Genomic DNA, 25,303 nt, shown 5'->3' on the forward strand with positions numbered 1-25,303 from the left:
GGTGGCTGCTGGTTTTGAACTGCTGATCTTGTGGTTAGCAGCCCAATGCACAGCCCAGTACACCCCAGGGCTCCTCGAACAGAATAGAATTTCCCCATTTTTCTCCCCAAGAAGAAGGATGAGGCTTTCTACTCCCACAGAGAATTAGTCTCAGAAACCCACAGAGGCAGTTCTACGCTGTCCTATAGATAGGATGGCTATAAGTTGACAGTGACTTGATGGCAGCATCAATTTGACAGCAGGGAGTTTGGTTTCTGGATATTTCTCCCCTGGTGGCTGCTAACCCCTGCCCCCACTCCACAACCCCGGATTCCTTCACAGTCAGTAAAGTGATCATTTAAATCCAATCTGTTTGACATCCTCCCCTAAAACTCAGCAGCTGCCCAATGCACGTGGCCAACCGGAATGATCTCTTGTGCCCTGTCGGTGGGCACCACCTGGGCTTTGCCGCCTCTCTGTACCTTTGAGTGGTTGTTTGCTGGTCACCTGCATGCTCTTCATTACTCTCTCATTGCAGCCAATGCTTCCTCAGATGCTTTGCTTGTTCTGTAAGACCTCCTCCTCCTGGAAGCCCTCGCTAGGCCGGGCCTTGCAGTTATTCCTCCCCTCCCCAGTGCAGCTCTCTCCTACCACACGCCCATGTTTCATGATGATCTGCCTGAGTTTCTACGAGCCTCTAAAAGCCTGAGCTATTGACACTTGGGGGATACTTAACATTTTAACATCTCATCGCCAGCCTAACTCGCCAACCTCTCTCTAATGCCTCTGCTTACTGTCAGCTTACAGTGCCTCTCCAAGGCCAGCCCCTCACATGTGTCCTTCGAATCCCAGCTACCCTGGCTTGGGCTCCCTCCAGATAACCCCTCCCTCTCTTCTGGAACATTTCTGCTCATTTCCAAGTACTCTAGTCCCTCCCTTTGGTAAAAAACCACACAGAACAGGAGACATACTTCCTGTCTTGACCCCGCAGGTGGCCTCCTATCCGAATGGCCCATGACTTGAGTCCTCACCTAGCTAACGATTAATAATTGTCTCAGTGAGGAGCAAGGCCTGGCTCACTTTACTGTCCCAAATAACATACATTTTGTCAAGCTCCTGTCATCCGGACCTACTGCCCGAGAAATCAGTGTGGGAACACAGCAGGCCGGGGGACGAAAGCACACCTGGAGATGTAACCACATACTGAGTTCCTCTCTCCAGCAACCTGGCATTCTGGCATTGCTCCACGAGCACTCAAGAGGCTTGGACCACAGCGCATTCCCGAGCAGGACACGCTAAGCCGTGTAGACTGGCCATAAACCACAGAGAAGCACCATACCCGCTGCCATCAAGTGCTCCTGTAGGACAGAACTGAGCCGCTCCATGGGGCTTCTGAGCCGGGAATCTTTGGACTGGTCACAGTAAGCCGAAGAGGGCCGCTGGCAACAGCCTTTGCTGAGAAACCACACTGGCAGGACAGATGCGAGGGCCAAGCAAAGACAGGAGCCCGGGTCCATGCTGTCCTGCGTGCACACCAACAGCGCCAGCCCCAGGAAGCCCCTCAGTAGCTCACCTTCTTCCCCGTGAGGACAGCCACGCCACCATTCTCAATGTGAGGCAGGTCCTGAGCCGAGACATAGAAGGAAGGTGGTTGGAAGTAGATGCTGGACAGAGAGGAGGGGAAAGTAGATTAGGAAGCCACCCTGCTGACCAGCTCCCCTGAGGTGGCTCCTCAGTGAGAAGCAGGTTAGAACCCTTCCCCAAAGTGATGGCTTGATCTGGCTGATGCAGCGAGATACTGCGTCAGGGATTCTCCTCTTGGTCCCCAAGGGACACATGTGGCCGTTAGAATCTGGGAGCATGTTTTTCACTGTAGCAATGGCGAGACGGATTGCCGACATTGCGTGGGTGATGGAGGGCAAGGATGCTGAACATCAGTATTCTGGCTCCTGGCCAAGCAACCCTGCCCTGAACTTCAGTCTGCTTCAAAATAAGGCCAGCTCTAACCAAGGAGCTGGAACTCCCCTACCTACCGAAGGCCTTGTCCAGGATTGGGCTTAGTCAATGGAAAGACTAAGTTGACCACCTAGAGGAGTCCGCCTCTAGTGGCCAGCACTAAGTACAGAACAGTGATTCAGGGAGGTTTAGCTGTGAGCAGTCTGCTTACAATAGGCACCATGATGGGGGGGGGGGCAGAGGATCCGTCCAGTGTCGAAGAGACCGCGACTGGGAAAATGACAGATGGGAGTCCAAAGACCACGGCATTGGACTCAAGAAGCTTCCTGTCTCTGGTGCAACAGAGAGAAACTTTCTGGCAGGGGTTCTGCACCACCTCCACGATTCTGCACGCCCAGACTGCTCTGGGGCTATTTCAGTGACACACTTGGGCAAGGGAAAAGGGGTGACGCCACCACCCAGGCTGATTTTCGCTACCAAAAGGGAATCTAGAGGTCCTGGCAACGGGAGCACGGCCACTTGAGGGTGTGGCATTGGGCCTTCTGCTATGGGAGGACCTGGTCTCCAGAGCCAGGCCTCCAGCACATGGGCACCATAGCTTGACTGCCCCTCGCACGCACAGGCCCACCCCCACCCCCATTTTACAGAAGCACACTCACCTTCGCTCTTTTCCATTCCACTGTTTGAATCGCAGGGTCCTGGTGACGTTTGGATCATCTGAAAACCACAGTTCTTTGGACAACGGTGGCCGCATGTATGGCAGCTCGGGGTCTTCGGATACAATGAGAACCTGTTTGTGACACACAGAGAGTGATCCTGACCAGAGCCCAGGCATTCAAGAGGCCGGTGGCAAAGGGCTCACCTTGGCCAATGCTTCCAATCGACACCCCCTGGGCCCAGCCCGGTCAGGTGCACCTTACCCTGGCCCCAGGGTCCCGAGCCCGGATGGATCTGGCAGCCGCAAAGGCAGCAGTGCCTCCACCGATGAGCAGGAAAGGGACGTGGCTTGGTGCCCTGGCTTGAGGAGTCGGCTCTCCTGCGGATGCTGTAAACAGTCGAGCAGACAGGATGAGAGTTCGGACAGTCCTGCAGACTCCTCATCACTAGTACCAACAACAACCCGAAGGAAAGACGACCCAGCGCTGGTCTGAATCTTTTCCGTAAAGCTAGCCCAGTGATCTCCTGAAGGGAAGAGGGGGGCGGGGCGCAGGCCAGGTGGTCCTTTCACTATTTGAGTGAGAAACCACACAGGGTGGGGGGTGGGGGGAGAATGATTTGATTGATAGCATTGATCCATTATATCTGAACCAGAACGGGAGCCTAGTTCACCTAGTTATCCCAAACAAACAAACATTCACTGCCCTCCAGTCAATGTCTACACACAACGACCCTAATGACAGGGTCAAATTACTCTTGTTGGTTTCTTTACAGAAGTTGAAAGCCTCACCTTTCTGCCATGGGGCAAATGAGTTCAAACTGCTAACCTTGAGGTGAGCATCTTCATGTGTAAGTACTGCACTACCAGGGTCCCTTTCACCTGGTCATGGCTCTTCCTGTTGAGGGGACAGGCTCCATCCAGCTCCTGCCCCTCCTATGCATTTCCTAATGACCAACAGGAGCACACCAAGTGGGTGTCACGTTGGGTGAGGGAGGAAGCGGGGAGACATGAGGTCTGCTGAGGATTGTTACAGTGTTCCTAAATAGGGAGGCGCTCCTGAGGAGAGCAACCTAAACGGTCCACTGAGAGGTGGAGCTCACAAAAGGATTCGAACATTCTTCTTTGGAATGGCAACCAATCAATGAATAGGCTTCTGGTGTCAGGGAAACCAATCAATGATTAGCAATGTGACTCTGCAGAGACTCCATAGGGCACCCCACAGATCCATGGCAGCCCCTCCCAGGAAAAACCACTCTCGGCTCTCTCCCAAGAGCTGTCAGCACCAAGCTGGCCTTTGTTAAAAAGTTGGCCTTTGGAACGCTCATAAGGAGAATCATGAGGGAGGGGGAGGGGGAGGGAGGGGCAAAATGAGGACCTAATGCCGGGGGCTTAAGTGGAGAGGAAATGTTTTGAGAATGAGGGCAATGAATGTGCAAATGCGCTTTACACGATTGATGTATGTATGGATTGTGATAAGAGTTGTATGAGCCCCCAATAAAACGATTTAAAAAAAAAGGAGAAAGAAAAGTTCCCGTTGCTCATTGTGCCCAGCAACCCACACTGTAGCTGACAGCTTTGACAAATGTTGCCCGCTTCAGAGGTACCACTGCTGTTTCTGGAAGTTTCCAACCCCACAGTTTGTCCGAGAGATCCCTGATGACTGAACTATAGAATTGTATGATATGTCAATAAAACTGCTGGAAGAAACAAAACAAAACGGCATCCATGTGGTTCATGGTTTCCTTCCGAAACAGAGCATTACATCCCGACAGGGAGTGGGGAGGTACGTACTCACCAGGCACCGCCGCCCTTTTCTTCTTCTCTTCTGGCGTCAGCCCTAAGCTTGAGATTCTCTCATTGTACCTTTCTTTGTCCTCTCTGATGGTCTTGTAGGCCTGTGGATCCAAGTACACACAGACTGACCTTGCCACTCAGCGAGCTCACACCATTTAGATGTGAGCTACCTTCCAGTTAGATCAGGGGTTCTCAACCTGTGAGTCTCAACTCCTTTGGGGGTTGAATGACTCTTTCACAGGGGTTGCCCGATTCATAACAGTAGCAAAATGACAGTGATGAAGCAGCAATGAAAATAATGTTATGGTTGGGGGGTCACCACAACATTAGGAAGGTTGAGAACCACCGAGTTAGATGATAAGCTTCTGTCTACATGAGGTTTAATTCCCCTCTGCTAAAGCCACTGAGGTATAAAGTTGCTTTCTTCAGAAATAATACATAGATATTATCTATAATACTTACAATAATGTATGATTAGTATGAACAAAAATAAGGTTTGCAAATGGAAATGTTGCTGTTCCCGGTTTGCTGAGGCTCTTGGAAGGAACGCCTTTCTTCACATTTACTTCTGAGGGTACAGCCAGAGGAGAACATGAAAAGCTTTGATTCGAGGAGGCAAAGTGCTAGGAAGGAGCAAGCTGAATTCGCTCAAGGAAGAAGGGGGTTGAGATATTGCGGGACTCCCTAGCTGTGAAAGCCAACTCTGTCTGCTCCAGGTGCAATCTACCTGTGGTCCTGGTCCTGCCACATGTGATGGGCAGCTGGGCTGTCAAGTTCCCGGTCCCAGTTTCACCGGGTGTCACAGATTTACGTAAGGAGGATGCTAACCTCTGTGTAATGCCGGTTGGAAACAGGGTTTTCTTTGTGTTGATGAGGCCCTGTCAATAGAAGCCAGGCCCTAGTCCTCATCACTTTGGAGTTTAATGAGCAGCAGAGACTCAGGGACCAGCAAGCACAAGAGGGGGGAGGCAGCCGCCATGGGAAGATCTTGGAGGAAAGCCAAGCCTCGAGAAACGGGGAGGGCCACGAGCTGGCCCCAGAGCTGACAGAGCGCCTTCCCTGAGAGCTGGCACCTGGAATTTGGACCCCTAGCCTCCCGAACTGGGAGAAAACACACTTCTGAGCCTTACAGCCAACCCCGTGTGATACTTTTGTTAGCGCAGCATTAAATGACCAAGAGCCCAGAAAACTACAATCTATTCAGATTATGGAAACATGGCTGTCTGAATCCTATTCTCACAGAGGGAGTCCTCTTTCCTTCAGGGGTATACCCTTTTTCTGAACGGAAGAGGCAAGCCAAACCCCAAACCCACTGCCATCGTCTGACTTGGCGTGACCCAAGATCCACTTTCCAAGGCTTCCTAAATCTTACGGGCACAAACCGCCTATCTTTCTTTGGCAGAGCAGCTGGTGGGTTTGAACCACCAAACCTGCGGCTAGCAACCCAACCCTTACCCAAGATCACCAGCAAGGTGCCTTTATATGCACAGAGCACAAGGGGTCTTATGAAGAAACACTATACAGAGCTATTCATTAAGAGGCAGCACTCTGCTTCAGCCCTGCTGTCTTTCAAATATATCACCTTCTCTATGCTTTCAGATTGAAGCAGGACCCCTAACCATGTGGTTACTTGTTTTGTTTTGAGTTTATTTATTTATTAGAGATTTCTTAAAACGCAACAGGTAAGAATGACTTGTTTTGATTACAACACCTTTGATCTCTTTGTCTCCCTGGGATCAACAAGACTGGGACTTCAATGACTAACTGTCAGGTGAAATCCCAGATTATTCACTGCAGGAAGAATAAAACTCCCATCTGAAGGAGGACCACAAGACCTACTCTAAGAATATTTCTATTACTCTCCCCGGGCCCCGCCTTACTGAGCAGCCCATTAGGCAATGGGGACGCTGGGCCCCACAGTAAATCAGCACACACATTTTCTAGGAGATGGTTGGAATAGAAAGCCAAGTGCTGTTCATTTAAAAGATAGTAACTATCCCAAGAATTTACTATTCAACTTATGAATTTAAAGAAATATGACTCAATTCCCATTCATTTCAGAAAGACAGTCTTCTCTTGGCCTCAAAATACACACACACACACACACACACACACACACATATTCACACAAACTCCCTACCATCAAGTTGATTCTGACTCATAGTGACCACATAGGGTTTCCCTGTGGGTTTCCAAGAGTGTAGCTTTTTATGGGAGTAGTAGAAAGCCCCGTCTTTCTCCCATGGAATGGCTGGTGGTTTTGAACTTCTGATAACACCCCAAGTCATAACCACTATGCCAACAGGGCTCCCTTATCTTGGTCTGGAGCAGTCCAGTATTCTCCCATACCTAAAAACATTTCTTTTAAGAAAGGAACCTTTACCGAAAAGATGGCTCACTCCGGTCAACATGAGCAAACTGAGAAATGCGATGGGGCCATGTACACATTTAGAGGGATACCCCCAAACAGCTTGCTTCAACCTTCTAATGGCTGGCTTCATAGCGGAGGGGAAAAGCACACCAAGACGTTCCTGAGTGAGGGAGGAAAGGGCTAGAATGAGGTTTGTTGGGTACGAATGGGTGTTGTGTGTGTGTGTGTGTAACGAGTTCCTGAGTGCTGCAAAGGGTTAGCACTCTTCTGCTAACCCAAAGGCTGGAGTCTCAGAAGCAAGGCCTGGTGATCTACTTCAGAAAGCTCATAGCCTCGAACATTCTACGGAGCACAGTTCTACTCTGGACACACCTGGAGCTGCCATGAGTCAGAGGTGACTCAGTAGCAATTGTTTTTAACTATGTCGTCTATTGTCAGTAAGGTTCATTTTTATACCAGAACATTTATACATGTATACATACGCGCACACACACACACACACACACACACACTTTAGCTTTTAGGATCAATGCTCAAATATAAAACTAAGCTTCTTGACATATGAGATGAGAACGTGCATTTCCAAACCCCAGTGTGCCTCTATCCCATTTGCATAGATTTCCAACGAGTGCGTGAAATGAATGCATGTCAGCCTAAGAAAACCCACAGATTGATGAAAAATATGAGAAACAATTTTGTTTAACAGTGGAACATGGTGATGTTTATGGAACTTACAGGCCATTTTCTGGAAGAGTATCATCCTTGCCAGTTGAATGATGACAGTCACCGCCACCAAGTCGATTCTGACACATAGTGGCCACAAAGAACAGAGCAGAACTGCCCCTAGGGTTTCCAAGACTGTAACCTTTATGGAAGCTGGCTGCCACGTTGTACATGGCTGAGCGCTTTAACCGCCGTGCCATTGGAATGACAGGAAACTGATTCGGGGATCTGCTATGCCCGGTTACAGTGAAAGTTAACAACAAAAGAAGAGAATCTCTTCCGTGCATGCCAATTAGGGCCCCTGCTGGAAATCGCAGCAGTAAGCACAAAACCAAACCAAAAAACCAAACTCACTGCCATCAAGTCAATTCCACCTCACAGGGACCCTACAGGACAGGGTAGATCCGTCCTTATTGGATTCTGAGGTGATAAATCCTTGCGGGAGTCGGCAGTCTGACTCTCATCTTTCCCCCACAGAGCAACTGGTGAATTCGAACGACTGACCCTATAGTTAGTAGCCCAGTGTGTAACCCACTGTGCCACCAGGGCAGCAGGAGCTGTTTTGCAAATCAGTGTTTTTCAAACTGCCCTTCCCAGCCTATCAGTGGGTTGTGGAATCCATGTGGTAGGCTGTGGTCAATATTTGAAATAAAAAACAAAACAAAACAGAAGAGAAGGGAAAATACAAGAGAAAGTATAATACACAGTAAGATGACGATGTGATAAAGTTTCTTTTCAGTTTTGTATGCTGACGTTGGGGAGAGGAAGTTTAAAATAGAGCCCTCCAGGCGACACTTCTGAAAACGTGTCCTGTTCTTAGAGTTGTCCCCTTCTTTGGGAAGGGGCTGGAGGGAGGCGGTGAAGAGCTGCCGAGAGGAACTGCTGCATCAGCAGCGCGTTTGTATTTGTGCTTCCATCAGGGCACATCCTCGTGTAAGTAAGGCTACCCTACTTACTGCCCAGCCATCAGGGCTGGTTCGAAAGGACTAGTTCTCTGGAGACAAATACCAACCTAAGAGGGGGATTAAAAAAAAAAGTCAACACGACTTCAGATCAAGTTATTTGTAGGACCGAAGTGCTAATAACGAGGCAGTACCACAACAGTTCGGTAACAACTGGAAATAGACAAAAGCGTATCAGTGAACCTGACCCCAGGACACCACAGTGGCTTCATTCTTCCTAGTGTTGGATCACCACAGAGGGCACACAGGGCATTAAAGTGAATGGCTGGAGAGGGCCTGCACTCCTGAGAAATAGCCAGGGAAGGGAGTGAAGCGAGCAACAGCCCTGTCTTGTGGTCTGGCATCAAGAGGATTCGCCTGCCCACCCCTGTGGAGCCCTGCAACTCTGGCACAGTAAACTTGACGGTGGATTTGGAAAGGCTGGGGGTGGGATGGGCGGGAGTATCTGGGACAGTGATGAAATGGGAGGACTGAGGCTCCAGGGTGGTGTCTGAATTAGGACGTAGCGGCACTGAGGAAAGGCGACTGCATGGCATGTTCCCTTGGATCACTGGAACCACTAGCTGGCTCAAAGCAGGGGTTACAGAAGGGACAGCTGCCAAATAGAGGTACTGTGAAACAGAGGCTGGGGCAGGGGCGGAACTACTGAAATTTTCAGAAGTCCTCAAAAGCACTCAATAAAATGCCTTTACATGATACAAGCCAGGCTAATTGAACGGTCCCACAAAATACCAAGTTTCTGGCTGACCTAAAATGGCTCAGCATTGGCTGGGGTATCAAGTTCCCTTTCATCACTGGTTCGAGGTTCCAATTGGAGAGCGTCCTGTTCACGAGGCAATATGTAAGTACAATATCACTTGGCACCAGAATGAGTGACTGGGGCATCGAACTGGCTAAAGTGTTGAAAGGGGTTACTACTGTCATTTGTCAGCAGGATGACACGTCTGGTGTTAGCTATCTCCCCAAGGGCTTGGAGCCGTTATAGGAGCGAGCTCTGGGGGCTGCCTAGTGACTGACAATGTCCCTTTATAAATGCCTAGGAAACACATGCTGTGAGGATTGGATGGAATCCACATGGCTCCACTTCTCATTAGTGCCAAGGTGCCACCCACCCTACCCCGTCCATTTGGTTTTAGTGTAACATCACACAGAACCAACTCCGGCTCCAGGGAATGCTGCTCCGAAAATTCAGCTGCACACTAGACGGGAGTGTGCTAGAAGAGGGGCCTAGAGGAGGACCCCGCCCAACTGCAGATAGAGATGAGGTCATGAGAGAAACCAAAAGAAGCTGGAGAAAACACGAAGTATTCACGGTGGAACAAACAATAGAGAGACAGGGAGGCATTTGGAGGAGACCTAGGGCTGAGCAGGAAAACTGTGTGTTTCCCCCACGGACATCAGCAGACGGCTTGTCCCGCCCGCTTTTACTCTGATTCCACTCCCAACTGCCCAGAGATGGCTACTCTCCTCCCGCTTGTGGGAGTCGGGTTGTGGGGGCATGAGAAGGAAGGTAAGGAGCAAGCATGCCTGTGACCCCTTCTGGGTCACCTAGTGATACAATCTACAAAGACCTTAGAGCTTTTAGGAAGATATAAAATCATCATGGCTTTCAAGCATCTGTTCCTACGAGAGAATACAAAAAGCTCCCTTTAATCCGGAGTGTTACTGACTAGGTGTTATCTAAGTTGGTTCACTCAACCTCACACGATCCAACTTTATCCTGATCTGCTTAGTCACGGTAAACCCTGCCAACTTGGGGGGAAAAAAAAAGAACAAAAAGAAAACCCCACAGAATAATTCCCCTGTAACCAACCCAGTCGCTCAGAGTCTGCTGAAGCAGCTGTGATTGTGCTACAACTATGCAGCCAATTAAAAGGCGCGTCCGCCACCGCGTGCCAACGCCATTCTGAAATTACTGAGAGTTACTGGATCTGCTGTTCTACCTTTGAGTCCTGGGGCAAGACTTTTCCTCTTAGGAAGACGTGTAACAGTTTGGATTGGAGATGGCTGTTTTGGCATGATTACTAGGGTGTATCTGTGTGTGTGTGTGTGTGTGTGTGTGTGTGTGTGTGTGTGAGAGAGAGAGACAGAGAGACAGAGAGAGACACTCTGGCCAAGAATGGGCTCAAAAGGCAATATTGTGCTAGGGAGCTGCAATGAATTCTGACCTTGTTTCCAGGGTCATGTGTCGTACCCAAGAGAACATACAATTTTGTGGGTTAGTTGAGTCTAAAAAAACCCCAATGGCTTCCAAAGAAATAGTGAACCGACAACTGCAGAGAGTAGAGGCTCCACCAACGTGAGATTAAATGGCTGTCACCTTCCCCCTGTTCCCCATCCCCCACCACACACACTGGCTCTCTTAGGGTATTAGATAGTAGGCATTTTAAAGAAGGCTTTGCAGATTGTTTTCTCCCCAGAGGAGAAAGAATGCATTGCAAAGGTTTGAAAGCAGAGCAGTGTGTGAGTCCACTAAGGGAAGCTGTTCGGCAGCTTCTTTCTGCAAGCTGCTTTTCTACTTACATACGCGCCAGCTCCTAGGGTTGATAAGCCCACAATGAGGACTAACACAGAATTATCGATTTTGCCCCCTGAAGCACCGGAGCTGGCCATTTGTCTTGTCATCTGGAGTTCTAGGGGAACGTGCCATCGCTGGAACAAGTTGCCTAAGGAACACAATGTATTAAGACACACACCAGAGAGAGAGAGAGAGAGAGAGATAAGAGTTAATACATATTTATGACTCAATGTCAATGCAATGTAAAAGATTTACTGCCCTTGGGCTGTGCGGTGTTAACTGGTAAATGGCCAAGAAAAATATCATCAACATTGCACACACATACAAACAGTACAGATAGCTTAATATACGTGCTTAAGTTGTTGGGGGTTTTCTTTTTGAGCAAAATTTAAGGCTGTGCGCTGAGAAAATGGAATGATAATGCAAACCATATGGGTAGTTCAGAATCCCCCCTGTACATCTCTGTGGCCACCGGACTCATCTCGAAGAGATGACTAAAAACACAGATAAACAGGGTGACCTGGGCCATGACTACAATTGGATTCTGAAGGAACCCAAATGGTCCAACCCTTATACAAAAAGAACCGGGAACACCACTAACCCAGACCAGGTTCTGTCTTCTGTGAATACAAATGTGCCCAGGGTTCAGAAAAATTCAAACCCATCAAACATGGACTTCCCTTCACTCCCAAAGAGGGAAAACTATAAGACTACGAAGTATTTCCGAATCACAAAATGTTTAATGTCTCCCAACCACTGGCTCTTACTCCTCCCCAACAGCACAGAGATGGTTCTGCCACCAACCCACGGCAGCTGTGATCTAATGAGCACAGTAAGTTTCGCACACCGAAATGGAAGTGTTATAGGCTTCTTTCTTCAAGGGAGGCAGGCATGTTCAGAAGCAGGAAAGTCTGTGGACCTTCTCTGCCCCTAGTAGTCCTCATTGACCTAGGATTGGGGGGTGGGAGGAGAGGGCCCAGAGCCAGAGGGTACATAGTGCTCAGCTTTGTAGCCCTACAGCTTTTGCTGCTGTGCTGTTGAGCAAAAGTAAACGTGTGCTAATGCACGGAGCCCTGAGCAGAACTGCCCTGTAGCGTTTCCTAGGCTGCAATCTTTAGGGAAGCAGACTACCCCACCTTTCTCCCGGGGAGTCACTTATTCTCACTGCCAATGAGTCGCTGCCGACTCATAGTGACCTTAGAGAGCAAAGTAGAACGGGTACCTTTCCAAGACTGTACCTCTCTATGGGAGTAGAAAGTCCCATCTTTCTCCTGAGGAGTGGCTGGTGGTTTCAAACGGCTGACCATGTGTAACCAGCAGCCCAATGTGTAACCACAGTGCCATTTGGTGGGTTCAAATCATTGCCCTTTTGATCAGCAGACAAGTGCTGTAGCCAATGCACCACCAGGCTGCCTAAAGCAACCATAAAGATGCTATCAATGAATGAGCGTGTTTGTATGCCAATGTAACTTTACTCACAAATATTGAAAGCTGAACTTTATATAATGGCTGTGTGTCACAAAATACTATTTTTGATTTCTTTCCATTCTTAAAAGAAAAAGAAGAAAAACCACTCTCAACTTACTGGGGATACAAAAACGCAGTGGACTCAGGGGTACTGGTACACAGGGACTTTGCTGTGCTTACATACTCACCAGCAGCTCCCTTTCATACTGGATAGCACCCTCACTACTCGACTTGTTGGCCACAGCTCGCTTGTCAACCCAATCTAAAGCAGTTCTCAGACTTGAGCTTAAATCACCTGGAGGGCCTGGTAAAACCCACCCAGCCAGGTCCCACCTCCCAGTGGCTCCATTGATTTGGGGTGGAGCTCAAGCATGTGCAGCTCGCACAATTTCTCAGGTGGTGCTGCTGCTGGCCTGGGGCTCACACTCAGAGACCCAATGGGCTCGAGGTTGATAGATCCCTTTCAGTCGGGACTGATAGGTTGGGCACTGGGAAGGGCAGCCCATGTGCATGGAGGGAGATTTCACAAGTGCACTGAGCAGAGGGGTAAACATGAGCCCCCCAACACAGGTATGCAATCTTCTTACCGAGAATCTGTGTGTTAAGAGCGTTCATAACAGTCTGGCCAATCTAAGTATATAGTGCCTCAAAAAACCCCAAAAAACCACCTACCTCAAACTCACTGTCGTCAAGTCAATTCTGACTCACAGTGACCCTATAGGGCAAGGTAGACCCGGCCCAGCGGGTTTCCAAGACTGGCTCTGTTTATGAGAGTAGAGAGCATTATCTTTCTCCAAGAGTGGCTGATGGTTGAGTAACACCGGTCACATGAAGGGGCAAATTCGTCACTACTTCTATGACCCACCCCACTCTGTGGGATAAAGTCAGGTTTTATGGCCAAGTGAGTTAGCAAAAGTTCACTCGAGGCATATTTGGATTTCTGGAACACAGATCATAACGAGAGACCTATACACTTTTAGAGCAGGAAAAGTTATTTCCCTGACTGTTCTCTTCTCCTACCTGCTATAGAAAGAACCCTTCTGCACCACATGAAAGACAATGGTTTATAATGGGAAGCACCAAAGGGCACGCAAAGACAATGCAGAAGGAAGGAGAAGTTGACCTCAATCTGGGCAAGCCTTGGATTTCCAGAAGTCCACATATGTGATGAAGGAGCAGCAGAAACGCGCAAGTGGCAGAACACAGAAAAATTAAGCTGGTCAGAAAAAGTTCCATGAGGTTGAATACTAGGAGTTTTGTTTTGTATTTTTGTTTAGGTCACTGCCTGTGTTCATTTAGTTAAGTGGGTTTTGTGCCCCACTTCCATCCCAAATGAATTCCCAGAACATAATGTTTCAAAAACTTCTGGCTATCCCACTCCCCAAACCCAACTCCTTGCCATCCAGTGAGTCGATTCCGACTCATAGGACAAAGTCGAACTACCCCTGTGGGTTTCACGGGAGGAGAAAGCCTCGTCTTTCCCCTATGGAGGGGTTGACTGGTGGTTAGCAGCCCAGTGAATAACCCACCACACCATCAGGGTGCCAAGAGATCCTAAATCCAGACATCATAACATGATTTTTAAAATACATAACACGGATAATGTTTGTTCTATTTTGGCCTGCTTTTCAGACTGAGAAAACCAAGTGTAGATGAGTATTTCCCAAAGTAAAGGTTACTGCCCCCTCATGGGTACTGGACAAAAACCCAAGAGGACTACAAAAGCAGATACCTATGCTTTATCCTGGATTATAGGCTATGGTACAAAAATTGTTTCATTGCCAGGAAGGTGCTGAGTTACTATTTTTTTTGAAAAGGGGGTGGTAGGTCAAATCAATTTGGGAGGTATGGTATATGTTTAGAAAAGTTCAGTAGTTTTTGGCTTAATTTGCCCCCACTCCTCAAAGGTAGTTAAAAGTATAGTTGATCCTTGAACAACTTGGTGGTTAAGGGTACTGACCATACCCCAACAAAGTAAAAATTCAATGTATAACTTTTGACTCCCCCTAAGCTAATAATAACAAACTGTTGACCTTACCAATAACATAAACCGTCTATGAACATATAGTTTGCCACGTGTATTATATACTGCTAGGGCCTTGGTGGTGTACTGGTTATGCACTGGGTTAACCTCAAGATTGGCAGTTCAAAACCACCAGCTGCTCCTCAGGAGAAAGATGAGGATTTCTCCTCCTGTAAAGCGTTATAGCCTCAGAAACCCACAGGGGCAGTTCTACCCTATCCTATAGGGTCGCTAGGAGTCAGCATTGACTCGATGGCAAGGAGTGATTATATACTGCCTCCACATAAATCTGCATCTTTGAATGTGACGACAAGGTATTTTGCACAAAGTGCAAGCTTTTTGTGTCTAGTGGTGTAGCTGCAGCAGCAGCTTCACAAATTTCCTTTTCTTTTTTAAACAATGGTCCTTGGGCTGGATCTACTGATCTGGAAATGGCAGCAACCGCAGCAGAGCTGTCTACGGTGCACATCAAGCAACTTCATGTTGCTGGTCACACGTCACTTTTCTCTGCCTTTGGGTTGGGGGGGGGGGTGCTTTGAGTCTGGTGGTGTGATTTAAGGCATCGCATGCAACAGCAAGAAAACTCCACAACCATGGGGGATCACTTTTTCCTGCCCTGCTGGAGCAGTGAGTCCTCCAGCAGAGATATTTTGCTTCACACAATGTTAAAAAAATTAAATAATAATCATTTCTAAATTATCAAGTGTTCATGAGGGAGGGGGGAGCGGGGAAGGGGGGAATGAAGAGCTGATACCAAGGGCTCAAGTAGAAAGAAAGCATTTTGAGAATGATGACGGCAACCCATGTATAAATGTGCTTGACAGAATGGATGGATGTATGGATTGTGATAAGGGTTGTACGAGCCCCCAATAAAATGATTTTTTTAAATTGCTTTAAGTTCAAACTCAAGTTGTTGTTTGTTTGGTGGTCGCAGTGTGTTATGTGGGCCTACTTTCCAAACCCAAACTCACTGTCATTGAGTCAATGCCTACTCATAGTGATCCTCTGGGGCAGGATAAAACTGCCCCTGGGGTTTCTGAGACTGGAACTCTTTATGGGAATAGAAAAGCTTGTTTTTCTCCCACAGAGCGGCTGGTAGTTTTGAACTGCTGACCTTGAGGATCACAGCCCAATGCATAACCACTACACCACCAGGGCTCTTGTGGATATACTTTTGGAGGGGGGGCTTAAAATTTTCTTAGAAAAATTCCATTATCTTTCCATAACTTTTCCCTACGAACCTTCAGAAGTCCCTCCCTGTTTATACTCTTGCCTACCCTTCTCACAGCTCCAAGATTCGAGGTTATTCTATAAGGATGGCAACACTTGTCTGCCTCACATGGGGCCACCAACCATGCTCCTGACCTCAATAGAGTACCAGGCTGCACACAGCAAAGGCAAGCAGTCTGTCCTCAATCTTGGGATTCGAATCCTTATCTGTCAACTTGCCGTGTGTAACAGCGCTCAGCGCTGACTCGCTGCCAAAAGGTAATTTGTTGACGGAAGGAAACAAAGTCTTCCCAATTCTCCTGAAAAGGACTGCATGTCCTGAATCCTTTGACAAGGTCTAGCCAGTTCCCGTTGGAGGCTGGTTGCTGGACAAGAAGCTGGTAACCCCCACTACCACAGGCTGCCACTAGAACAGTACTGAGCTAGCAAGCTCATCTCGGTAGATCCCATAATCTCTGGGTGCGACATTACCCTGAAAGGCCTTTTTCAGAACTGTACGTAGCCACACAACGGAGGCACCTAGGAGTCCCAAGGGCTGTTTTCAGTTTTGTTTGTTTGAAACGTTTTATTTCTTTTCTTTTTTTTTTTGCTGGTGTGGTAAGGTCTATGTGCTCCTGAGATTGGTTTCCTGGCTGTCAGCTTGTTTTTCCCCACAGGATGACCAGCCTCGGAGGGCCAGCTGCTGTCGCCTGTGTCTCCAAGGAATCCCACAACTCTTCTTGGGAATAGTTGGAGCAGAGCCAAGTACAGTATGGACCACTCGGCTGAACACCACTGCAGGAAAGCCGATTCACATGTCAAGAAAGTGCTATGGTTTGCAAAGTTGTCCATCCAAGCACTGGCCTTCTGTTGGCTTCTGTAAGCGTTCCCAGAGAGTATGTGGTACAAGATGCTAAGGACACAATTCTTGTCCCCTCTGTGTAGCGTTGGGGCTGGGGGGTGGGGGCAGTAGCGAATGGCTGCTACTCCTTTGAATATCAGAAAAGCGGCTTGGACAAGAGCACAGGGCCTTCAGTTCGGTTTTGTGATTCGCCAGCCAGTGGAACTGAGGGGGAAGAATCACTATGCATCTGAGACAGAACTGGAGGATCCAACAGAGTGTGGGTGAGGTTCTGTTAGCTTTTCATTCCAGTTGTCCATGAACTTTTGGATGCCCTCAGATATTTCCCAAATTCGCCTGACTAGCCACATTATAAAATAAGACTGATCTTGGGGCCTTCTCCTGGAGATGCGCATTCAGGAGGGTCAGGGGCGGCCCACCCCTTGATTGCTGTGACTAGGCAACCTTGGGAAAGGCAATCTAGAAGAACGTTCAGCTACGCATACATTTCCTCAAAACGTTAAACTGTTTCTAGAAAATATAATTTATTAGCCAGTGACGGAAACAAAAAGCTGACTTGCCAAATATTTTCTTCAGGAAAGCTTGGCCTCAGCAGAAAGAGTGAGGGCAGGCTGACATTCTAAGCTTCAAAAAAAAAAAAAGCAAGAAAAAAAAACCCGCCTCCTTTGGCAGTATCCAGGAAGTCTGGATCCTTGCCCACAAGGAGGCGAGCTTTCTTTTCAAAGAGGTTAGAAGGATAGAAGAGATCCCAAGTCAAGAAAAATGCGCAAATATTTGAACTGTAGGGATTGGTGATCAGTTTGATCACATGGGCAGCAGTGCAATGTATGGTGACCAAATAAAATACGAAAGAATGGACAATATTTACTTCCCAACGAAATTTCCATAGGACAGCCCTTGCTACCTTTGAAGTAAAAAGCAAGTACATTGGCACAATGAGAAAGAATTCCTAAGCGAGCCTTCACGAAATCATCCTGTGTCCTTGGAGAAAATTGATCCAGAGTTTGGAATGCCCACAAACACTCACCATAAACTTCTGAGCTGACCTCTCTGCCTGGAAAGTAAGTGGCCCAGCAGACCCTCTCAGAAGCCACCGCTTGGTTGGTTCGCTGGGTCATTTTGGTAAATCTGAGACTTGTCCTCAGTGACTATTCCTTCTATAAAATCATCTTCATTAGCTGCGATCTTGATTCTGAGCCTCATGGAAAGATCGGCAAGCTGATCTTCACACAACAGTTTTGATGCGAACTGTAGATGAAAGCTTGCTGGGGCCAAGATGTTCAATAAATTGGAAAACGCCTGGAACACATTCATATGCACCCACTACCCCCACCCACCCATGCTCATCGCAGAAGAACTCACAGTCGCAAAAAGATGGAAACAACCTCAATGCCCATCATTGGAAGAGTGGGCAAGCAAACCATGGTCTTTACACACAATGGATTACTCCAACCATTACAAAGAAGGTGCAAAACACTGTATAGCCTGGGTGAACCTGAAGAACAGTTGGCTGAGGGAAATTAACCAAGCACGACTATGGAAAGGAAAGGAAAGGGGGGAAGTGGGGGGCTAACAACAATGAGTAGGAGAACCAAGAAAATGTTCTGAAACTGATTGGGGCGAGGACTGCATAACCCTGCTTAATAAGATTGAATTATTTTATGATATGTGAATCACATGCCAATAAAACCATTTAAAAAGAAAACAAAAACCAAGAGAGTAAGCAAGCAAGGGAAAGAGAGACCGACCAGATTTCAACCCGGTGCTCCAAGACAAGAACACAACACACTGACATGAAGCAGGGAACCAATAGAGAGGCTGGCAACATTACCAATTAAGTGGGCAGTACCCCCCCCCAGAAGAATTCACTTCAGAGGGCAGCACTGAAGCTACAGGTCAAGGAGAGGGACTTGTCTGATCAGAGCACACAGGAGCGAACGAGGGGGGAGAGACAAAAGAGTGAAGCACATCCTGGCCCACCAAGCTCTAAGGACACTATTTCTGCTCAGAGCAGCCAGTGCACAGAGGGAACCATAGGGCTGGGCCCACCAGGAGAGAAAACGTTCCTCACTGACCCTTAGCACCAGGGGGGACAACAATGGAGACACATGGCAGGCATTGTGCCCTCCGTGAGCCCACCACGCCGAAGTCAGACACTGGGGGCATGCAACAGAGCAGCAAGAGGAGCAGAGCAATGAAGTCCTCAGGGAATATCAAAAATAGACTGTGGGGCCAGGGCATGGTGCCCCATCAGATTCCACTGGAAAGCACTCTTTAAGGACAACAAATAGACCTTGAACTATTTATAGGTTTTTGCTGTTGTTGTAGCTATTGTTTTCTATTGTTGCTTTGTTGTGCTCGGTCTTGTGTTTGTGCATATTGTCGCTGTGCGTCTATCTGGATGAGATAGGTGGGATAAACAAGCCAGAGGAGAAAACAATGGGATGACAGTTCCAGGGGGACATCAGAGAGTGGGAGGTAGGGGAAAGGAAGTGGGTGTTAACAAACCCAGGGACAAGGGAACAACAAATGACCGAAAATCGATGGCAAGGAAGGTGTAGGATGTCTGGCAGGGCTAGATCAAGGACAATGTAACAGAGAAAATTCCTGAAACCCAAATGGAAGCTAAACATGATAGTGGGACAAAAGGAAAGTAAAAAGAAATAGAGGAAAGAACTACAAGGAAAAGGACATTTATAGAGATCTAAACAGAGGCATATACATATGTAAATATATTTATATATGATGATGGGGAAATAGATCTATGTGCATATATTTATAGGTTTAGTATTAAGGTAGCAGATGGACATTGGGCCTCCACTCAAGTATTCCATCAACACAAGAACACTTTGTTCACATAATCTGGCACGCTGATATGCTCACCTTCCTGACATGATTGCAGAAAACAAATGTGTGCATAAGCAAATGTGGTGAAGAACACTGATGGTGCCCGGCTAGCAAAAGATATAGGGTCTGGGTCTTTAAGGCTTGAAGATAAACAAGCAGCCATCTAACAGAGAAACAACAAAGGCCAAAGGCCACATGGAAGAAGCACACCAGCCTGTGTGATCACGAGTTGCCGAAGGGATCAGGTATCAAGCATCAAAGAACATAAAATCATATCATTGTGAATGAGGGGCAGTGCAGAGTGGGGACCCAAAGCCTATCTGTAGGCAATTGGACATCCCTCACAGAAGGGTCGTGGGGAGTTGATGAGCCAGTCAGGGTGAAGTGTAGCAACGATGAAACATACAACTTTCAGCTAGTTCTTAAATGTTTCCCCTGTACCCGCTATCATGATCCCAATTCTACTTTACAAATCTGGCTAGACCAGCGGATATACACTGGTACAGATAGGAACTGGAAACACAGGGAATCCAGGACAGATGACCCCTTCAGGACCAGTGGTGAGAGTGGCGATACCAGGAGGGTGGAGGGAAGGTGGGGTAGAAAAGGGGAACCGATGACAAGGATCTACATATAACCTCCTCCCTAGGGGATGGACAACAGAAAAGTGGGTGAAAGGAGATGTCAGACAGTGTAGGATAGGACAAAATAATAATAATTTATAAATTATCAAAGGTTCATTAGAGAGTGGGGAGTGGGGAGGGAGGGCGAAAAATGAGGAGCTGATATCAAGGGCTCAAGTAGAAAGCAAATATTTTGAGAAAGATGATGGCAACAAATGGACAAATGTGCTTGACACAATGGATGTATGCATGGATTGTAATAAGAGATGCACAAACCCCCAATAAAATGTAATCTTAAAATTTTTTTTATATAGGTTTGACAAAACATGGGTCTTTCTTTCTCTGAATGTGGTGGAGCATACAGGAAGCAACATTATTAAAAACTGATGAAACATAGCCAAATACTTAGGGGGATCAGGATGCTAGGCTCAGGGGGTACCCAGGTCAACTGGCACGGCAGTGCACACAAAGACTAGGCTCGACATCCTACTTTGGTGAGCAGCAACTGGGGTCGTCAAAGCTTGAGAGCGGCCGCCCGCCTGAGGGGCAGCCATTGGCCTCTCTGTGCCTGGAGGAACAAACTGTGAAGAAAATCACACACACAGAAACAATCAGTCCAACGGGCCATACCCACATCAGTCTCCAGGACCCTGAGACCAGAAGAACTAGATGGTGCCTGGCCACCGCTACTGACCGCTCTGGAAGGGATCACAGTAGAAGGTCCTGCATAGGGTGGGGGGCGGGGGGAAGAGTGGAATAAAATTCAAAATCATCCCAAGACCAGGCTTACTGGTTGGAGAGAGACTGGTGGAACTCCTGAGACTATGGGCCACAGTCACCCTTCCGGCCTGGACTGGAACTCAGCCCCAAGGCTCGGCTTTCAGCCAAACCACAGGCAGGTCTGTTCAGGGACCGCTGACCCGAGGGAGGGAGGGAGGAAGGGAGGGAGGGAGGCACACCTCACAGCAGTCCAGCACTGGAACAGAATCTACTCAAGGGTGACCTTCAGCAGGGGAAGAGCGGAGGAAGACCAGAGACAGGAAGCACCGAGAAGACACTGAGATAAGCAATGATACACGGGAAGAGACAAACTGTGTCTCCACTGCGGGGTGGAAAACTGATTAGCCACCCAGCGAGCTTTCACCCACTTCCCAGGCAGACCGTGTGGGAGGAAAAATCAAAGGCAGAGGCTCACAAAAGACAAGAGGAAAAACGCAGGACACACGCAATGTCCCAGGGCGGGGTCTCCACTCTGACAATGCAGGAACCGTAGCAAGCACAGAGGAAAGAGACCGCAAGCATTTTCCCCAGCACACCAATGGCTATTTCTAGGAGGCGAGCCCACCGCACACGACATTGGTTTTCTGCTACACTGCCCGACAGTTTCATTCTTTTTCTGCGGCGAGCATGCGTGCCTTTATTTTTGGCTTTGTTTTGTTTACATCTCATTCTAGAGAAAAGAGCGCAAGCTGGTGTTCACGTCGCACCTTTGCGCTCAATGGCTAAGGGCATTTCACTGGTTTGGAAGAGGTACTGTTGCTGGCTGGCTGCATTTCCGTGTGCATCACAGCTTGGGGGAGAAAGGCCAGGCTAGGAGGACCGAAAAGCTGCTAGCAGCAACATCTCCAAAGAAACCACTCCCTGGAGAGGCTCTGGGGTCAACACCTACTCAGCAGCCTCCTCTCTGGCCTTCCCGCCTTCCAGCATCTCGGCCAAGAGAAACTCAGGTTCTGAATCATGGTCCCAAGGCCCTGTTTCAGTTCTCAAAGAAAAGGTGATTGTGGCCACTAATTGACGGCTATGGCTCTTGAAACGAAGTAGAGCCTTTATTGGGAGCTAGCAGTCAGTACAGGCACTTTAGAGAGGTTTGCTTTGCCGTACAGGAAGGCTAGGAGACCAGGAAGGTTGGAGACAGGACCGTTATGTTATGCTCCCTGGTGGGGGCTGCAATCAACTAGCGGAAACCATGAATCCTTGAACAGAAAGCTCCACCTGCTCTGTAAACCTTCACCCCGTTCACAATAGAAAAGCTCTTCTCAAAGGGACAACAAAACATTCAGACAGACCTTCTGAGACATTCAGACAGACCTTCTGAGATGTTTTGCATTTGAAATGTGATAGGAAACACCTAGGCACCTCTCATGTACACAAATTTAAATGCGGAACCACACCGTTTAAGATCCCGACTTCTGTAGTTATCCTGTCAGTGCTAACAGTGTGGTCTCCTTCCACCGCTTTCCCGAATTTAGTCACAGTGTCTTTGTCCGTGAAGGCTGCCGGTCTTCCCTCTCTTGGGTCATCTTTGAGATCTTCCCGACCTGCCTCCAACACTTGGAGCCATCTAAGAACTGTTGTTTTATGGGAGGCGGCATTTCCATACACTTATTACAAAGCTTCAATTATTTGGGGACATGTCCATGGTCACCTGAGTCTTGTTAAAAATGTGGTATTAGCCCTGGCGTCAACATCTTTCTTCTACAGGCACACACACACACACACACACACAAACCCTCACTGCCAATTCACAGTGACCCTATGGGACAGGCTGAAACTGCCCCTTTCGGTTTCCCAGACGGTAACTCTTTCAGGGAGTAGAAAACCTGGTATTTCTCCCACACTGGCACAAAGGTATCCCACTTTAAAACAATTTTTGAAGGTACTCTAATGGGACTAACAAGTTTATGTCCAAGATATAATTTTTTTTTGGGGGGGGGCAACCACTGTTGGCAAAGACAGGTTGAAACCTGTTGTTCGCAAAAAACAATCTCTATGGAGTGCAGTTCAACTTTGCATGTAGCGGATTACCATAAGTTGGAGCTGACTGACAAATGGTGCTTTGGTTTTTAATAGCACCAACCACCTAAATCAACGGAGCTTTGCAAATCCATGTTTCACTTATGAGAACTTAGGGTCGGACCTCACAATGCTAGTAAAAAGTTATGAGTCTTAAACAAAACAAGTATACAAAATGTGAAAGAGCAGCGTGAATGAAGATCTTCTCATTCATGGATACTTCTCAAATTTCTGGGCAATGTGCACAGAGCACCTTCCATTCAATGCACAAAGCCCATACAGGTGACATCCATAGGCTGTGTCATGAGTAAGAAAGCCAACATAGAATTGTAATCTCCAGCAGTCATCTGTCTTAGGATGTACTTCAGACACATCCACTGGGAAACCTTTTATGGAAGCATACCACAACTGAAAATTCTGATCAAAGATTACATGGAAGAATCCTGATCAAAGTGTAGAAATGCAAAACAGAGTTTCAAATTCGAGTAGACTCCAGGCATCATGGAGTCGTTGAGGGTGGATGAAGCCCTGAAACTGTTGCCTGGAGATCAACTTTAAACCTTAAGCCAGAATCATCTACTGGAGTCATCTTAAAACCAATAGTTTAGCTTAAGTAGTAAAAAAGGTTGGCCTAGAGTCTTATGCTCTTTGAAGATCAACCTATACAGGATCAAATGAACCATAACAAGGAGGATTGGATGGGAACCGTAGGTGGGCAGTGAGTTCAGCTGATGAGGCAGGAACAACTCAAACGTAGGGTGAGAATGGTTGTACAACGCCAAGAATGTAATCAACCTCACTACATTGTACATGTAGAAACTGCTGGATGGGTCTATGTTTTGTTGTACATAGTTTCAACAGAAAATTTAAATTTAGGGAAAAAAATATGCCTCTTCTAAGTGGATAATTCACTACATTATGAAGTTGTGGAGTTGAAAAATATCAGTCAGTTCAAGCCACGCTCAGATAAATTCATGGATAGCTGATGTACCTGCGGCTGATTACCAAGAAGCGGCACCAAGAAATTCTTCTTATCCTTTGATGTCAAACGTTAGCTAGCAGTGTGGAGTTGTGGCATGGGAATTCATGAACCTAGAGGCTGGCAAACTAACCTTTGCTCCACCTACTAATTAGTTAGGTGTCCTCAGGCAAAAAAGTTTAGTCTGCTGTGCCTTGAATTATTATCTATAAAATGAGTGAGAAGCAGAACACTTCCAGCTATAAAGTTGGATGAGACAACTTGACTCACTGCCATCCAACCAAAACTGACTCAAAGCAACCCACTTGCGGGTCTCGGAGACTGTAACTGTTTGAGGGAGTAGAGAGCCCAGTCTTTCTCCTATGGAGCTGCTAGTGGTTCTGAATTGTGGCAGCCCAACCCATAACCACTACACCACTGATACAATTTAGGGAGGGCGAACACAATTCATTCTGCAATTCATTCCTTTAAAGTATAAAAGGCCACTGGGTGGGGTTCCATCAAATGCATTGTAGCCAAGAGGAATTACTGAGAGCTGAATAAAGGTTGAACAGGGTAGTGGGACAGGAGTGAAGTAAAAGGAAATAAAGGAAAGAACTAAGAGGCAAAAGGCATTCATAGAGGTATCAATATAGGCATGTATATAGGTAAATATATTAATATCTAATGATAGGATTAGAGGTCTATGCACATATGTTAAGCGTCAAGGTAGCAGACAGACATTGGGCCTCTACTCAAGTGCTCCCTCAATGGAAGAACACCTTATTCCAATAACTTGATTTTCTGTGATGCTCACCTCCCCAACACAATCGCTGAAGTCAAAAAGGGTACATAAGCAAATGTGATGAAGAAAGCTGATAGTGCCTGTTTATTACAAGATATAGTGTCTGGGGTCTTAAAGGCTTGAAGTTAAACAAGCTGCCATCTAGCAGGGAAGCAACAAAGTCCATATGGGAAAAGCACACCAGCCTGCATGATCACGAGGTGTCGAAGGGATCAGGTATAAAGCATCAGAAGATTCAAAATAAACGATCATGTCAATGTGAACGAGGGCGGGGGGTGGGGGGTGGTGGAGTGCAGACCCAAAGCCCATCTGTAGACAATTGTACATCCCCTCACAAAAGAGTCACACAGAAGGGACAAGCCAGCCAGGGTGCAATATAGCACCGATGAAACACACAACATTCCTCCAGTTCTTTAATCCACCCCACCCCCACTATCAGGATCCTAGTTCTACCTTACAAATCTGGCTAGACCAGAGCATGTGCACTGGTACAGATAAGAGCTCTTGACACATGGAATCCAGGACAGATAAAACCCTTAGGAACAATAATGGGAGTAGTGATACCATGAGGGTAGGGGGCAGGTGGGGGCAGAAGGGGGAGAAAGGGGGAACTGATCACAATGATTGATGTATATCCCCCGCTCCCCACCCCCGGGGATGAACAACAGAAACGTGGGTGAAGGGAGACAGCGGTGAGTGTAAGATATGAAAACAATAATAATTTATAATGTATCAAGACGTCAGGAGAGTGGGAG

At 47.4% G+C, this 25,303-nt stretch overlaps 1 protein-coding gene across 1 annotated transcript in view; it reads right to left on the reverse strand.

Annotated features, from left to right (window-relative positions):
* Window positions 1-25,303, reverse strand: part of AIFM1 (apoptosis inducing factor mitochondria associated 1) — a 40,671-nt gene that overhangs the window by 14,354 nt on the left and 1,014 nt on the right. The window contains exons 2-6 of the mRNA XM_004717790.3: window positions 10,967-11,109; window positions 4,389-4,488; window positions 2,856-2,980; window positions 2,595-2,725; window positions 1,553-1,643 (exon numbers count right to left, since the gene is read on the reverse strand). Coding sequence (XP_004717847.2) covers window positions 1,553-1,643; window positions 2,595-2,725; window positions 2,856-2,980; window positions 4,389-4,488; window positions 10,967-11,109 — 590 coding nt within the window. The remainder of the gene's footprint in view (window positions 1-1,552; window positions 1,644-2,594; window positions 2,726-2,855; window positions 2,981-4,388; window positions 4,489-10,966; window positions 11,110-25,303) is intronic.

This window comes from Echinops telfairi, unplaced genomic scaffold (assembly GCF_000313985.2).
Source record: "Echinops telfairi isolate 266 unplaced genomic scaffold, ASM31398v2 ScPeMD7_6681;HRSCAF=7622, whole genome shotgun sequence".
Lineage (NCBI taxonomy): Eukaryota > Metazoa > Chordata > Mammalia > Afrosoricida > Tenrecidae > Echinops > Echinops telfairi.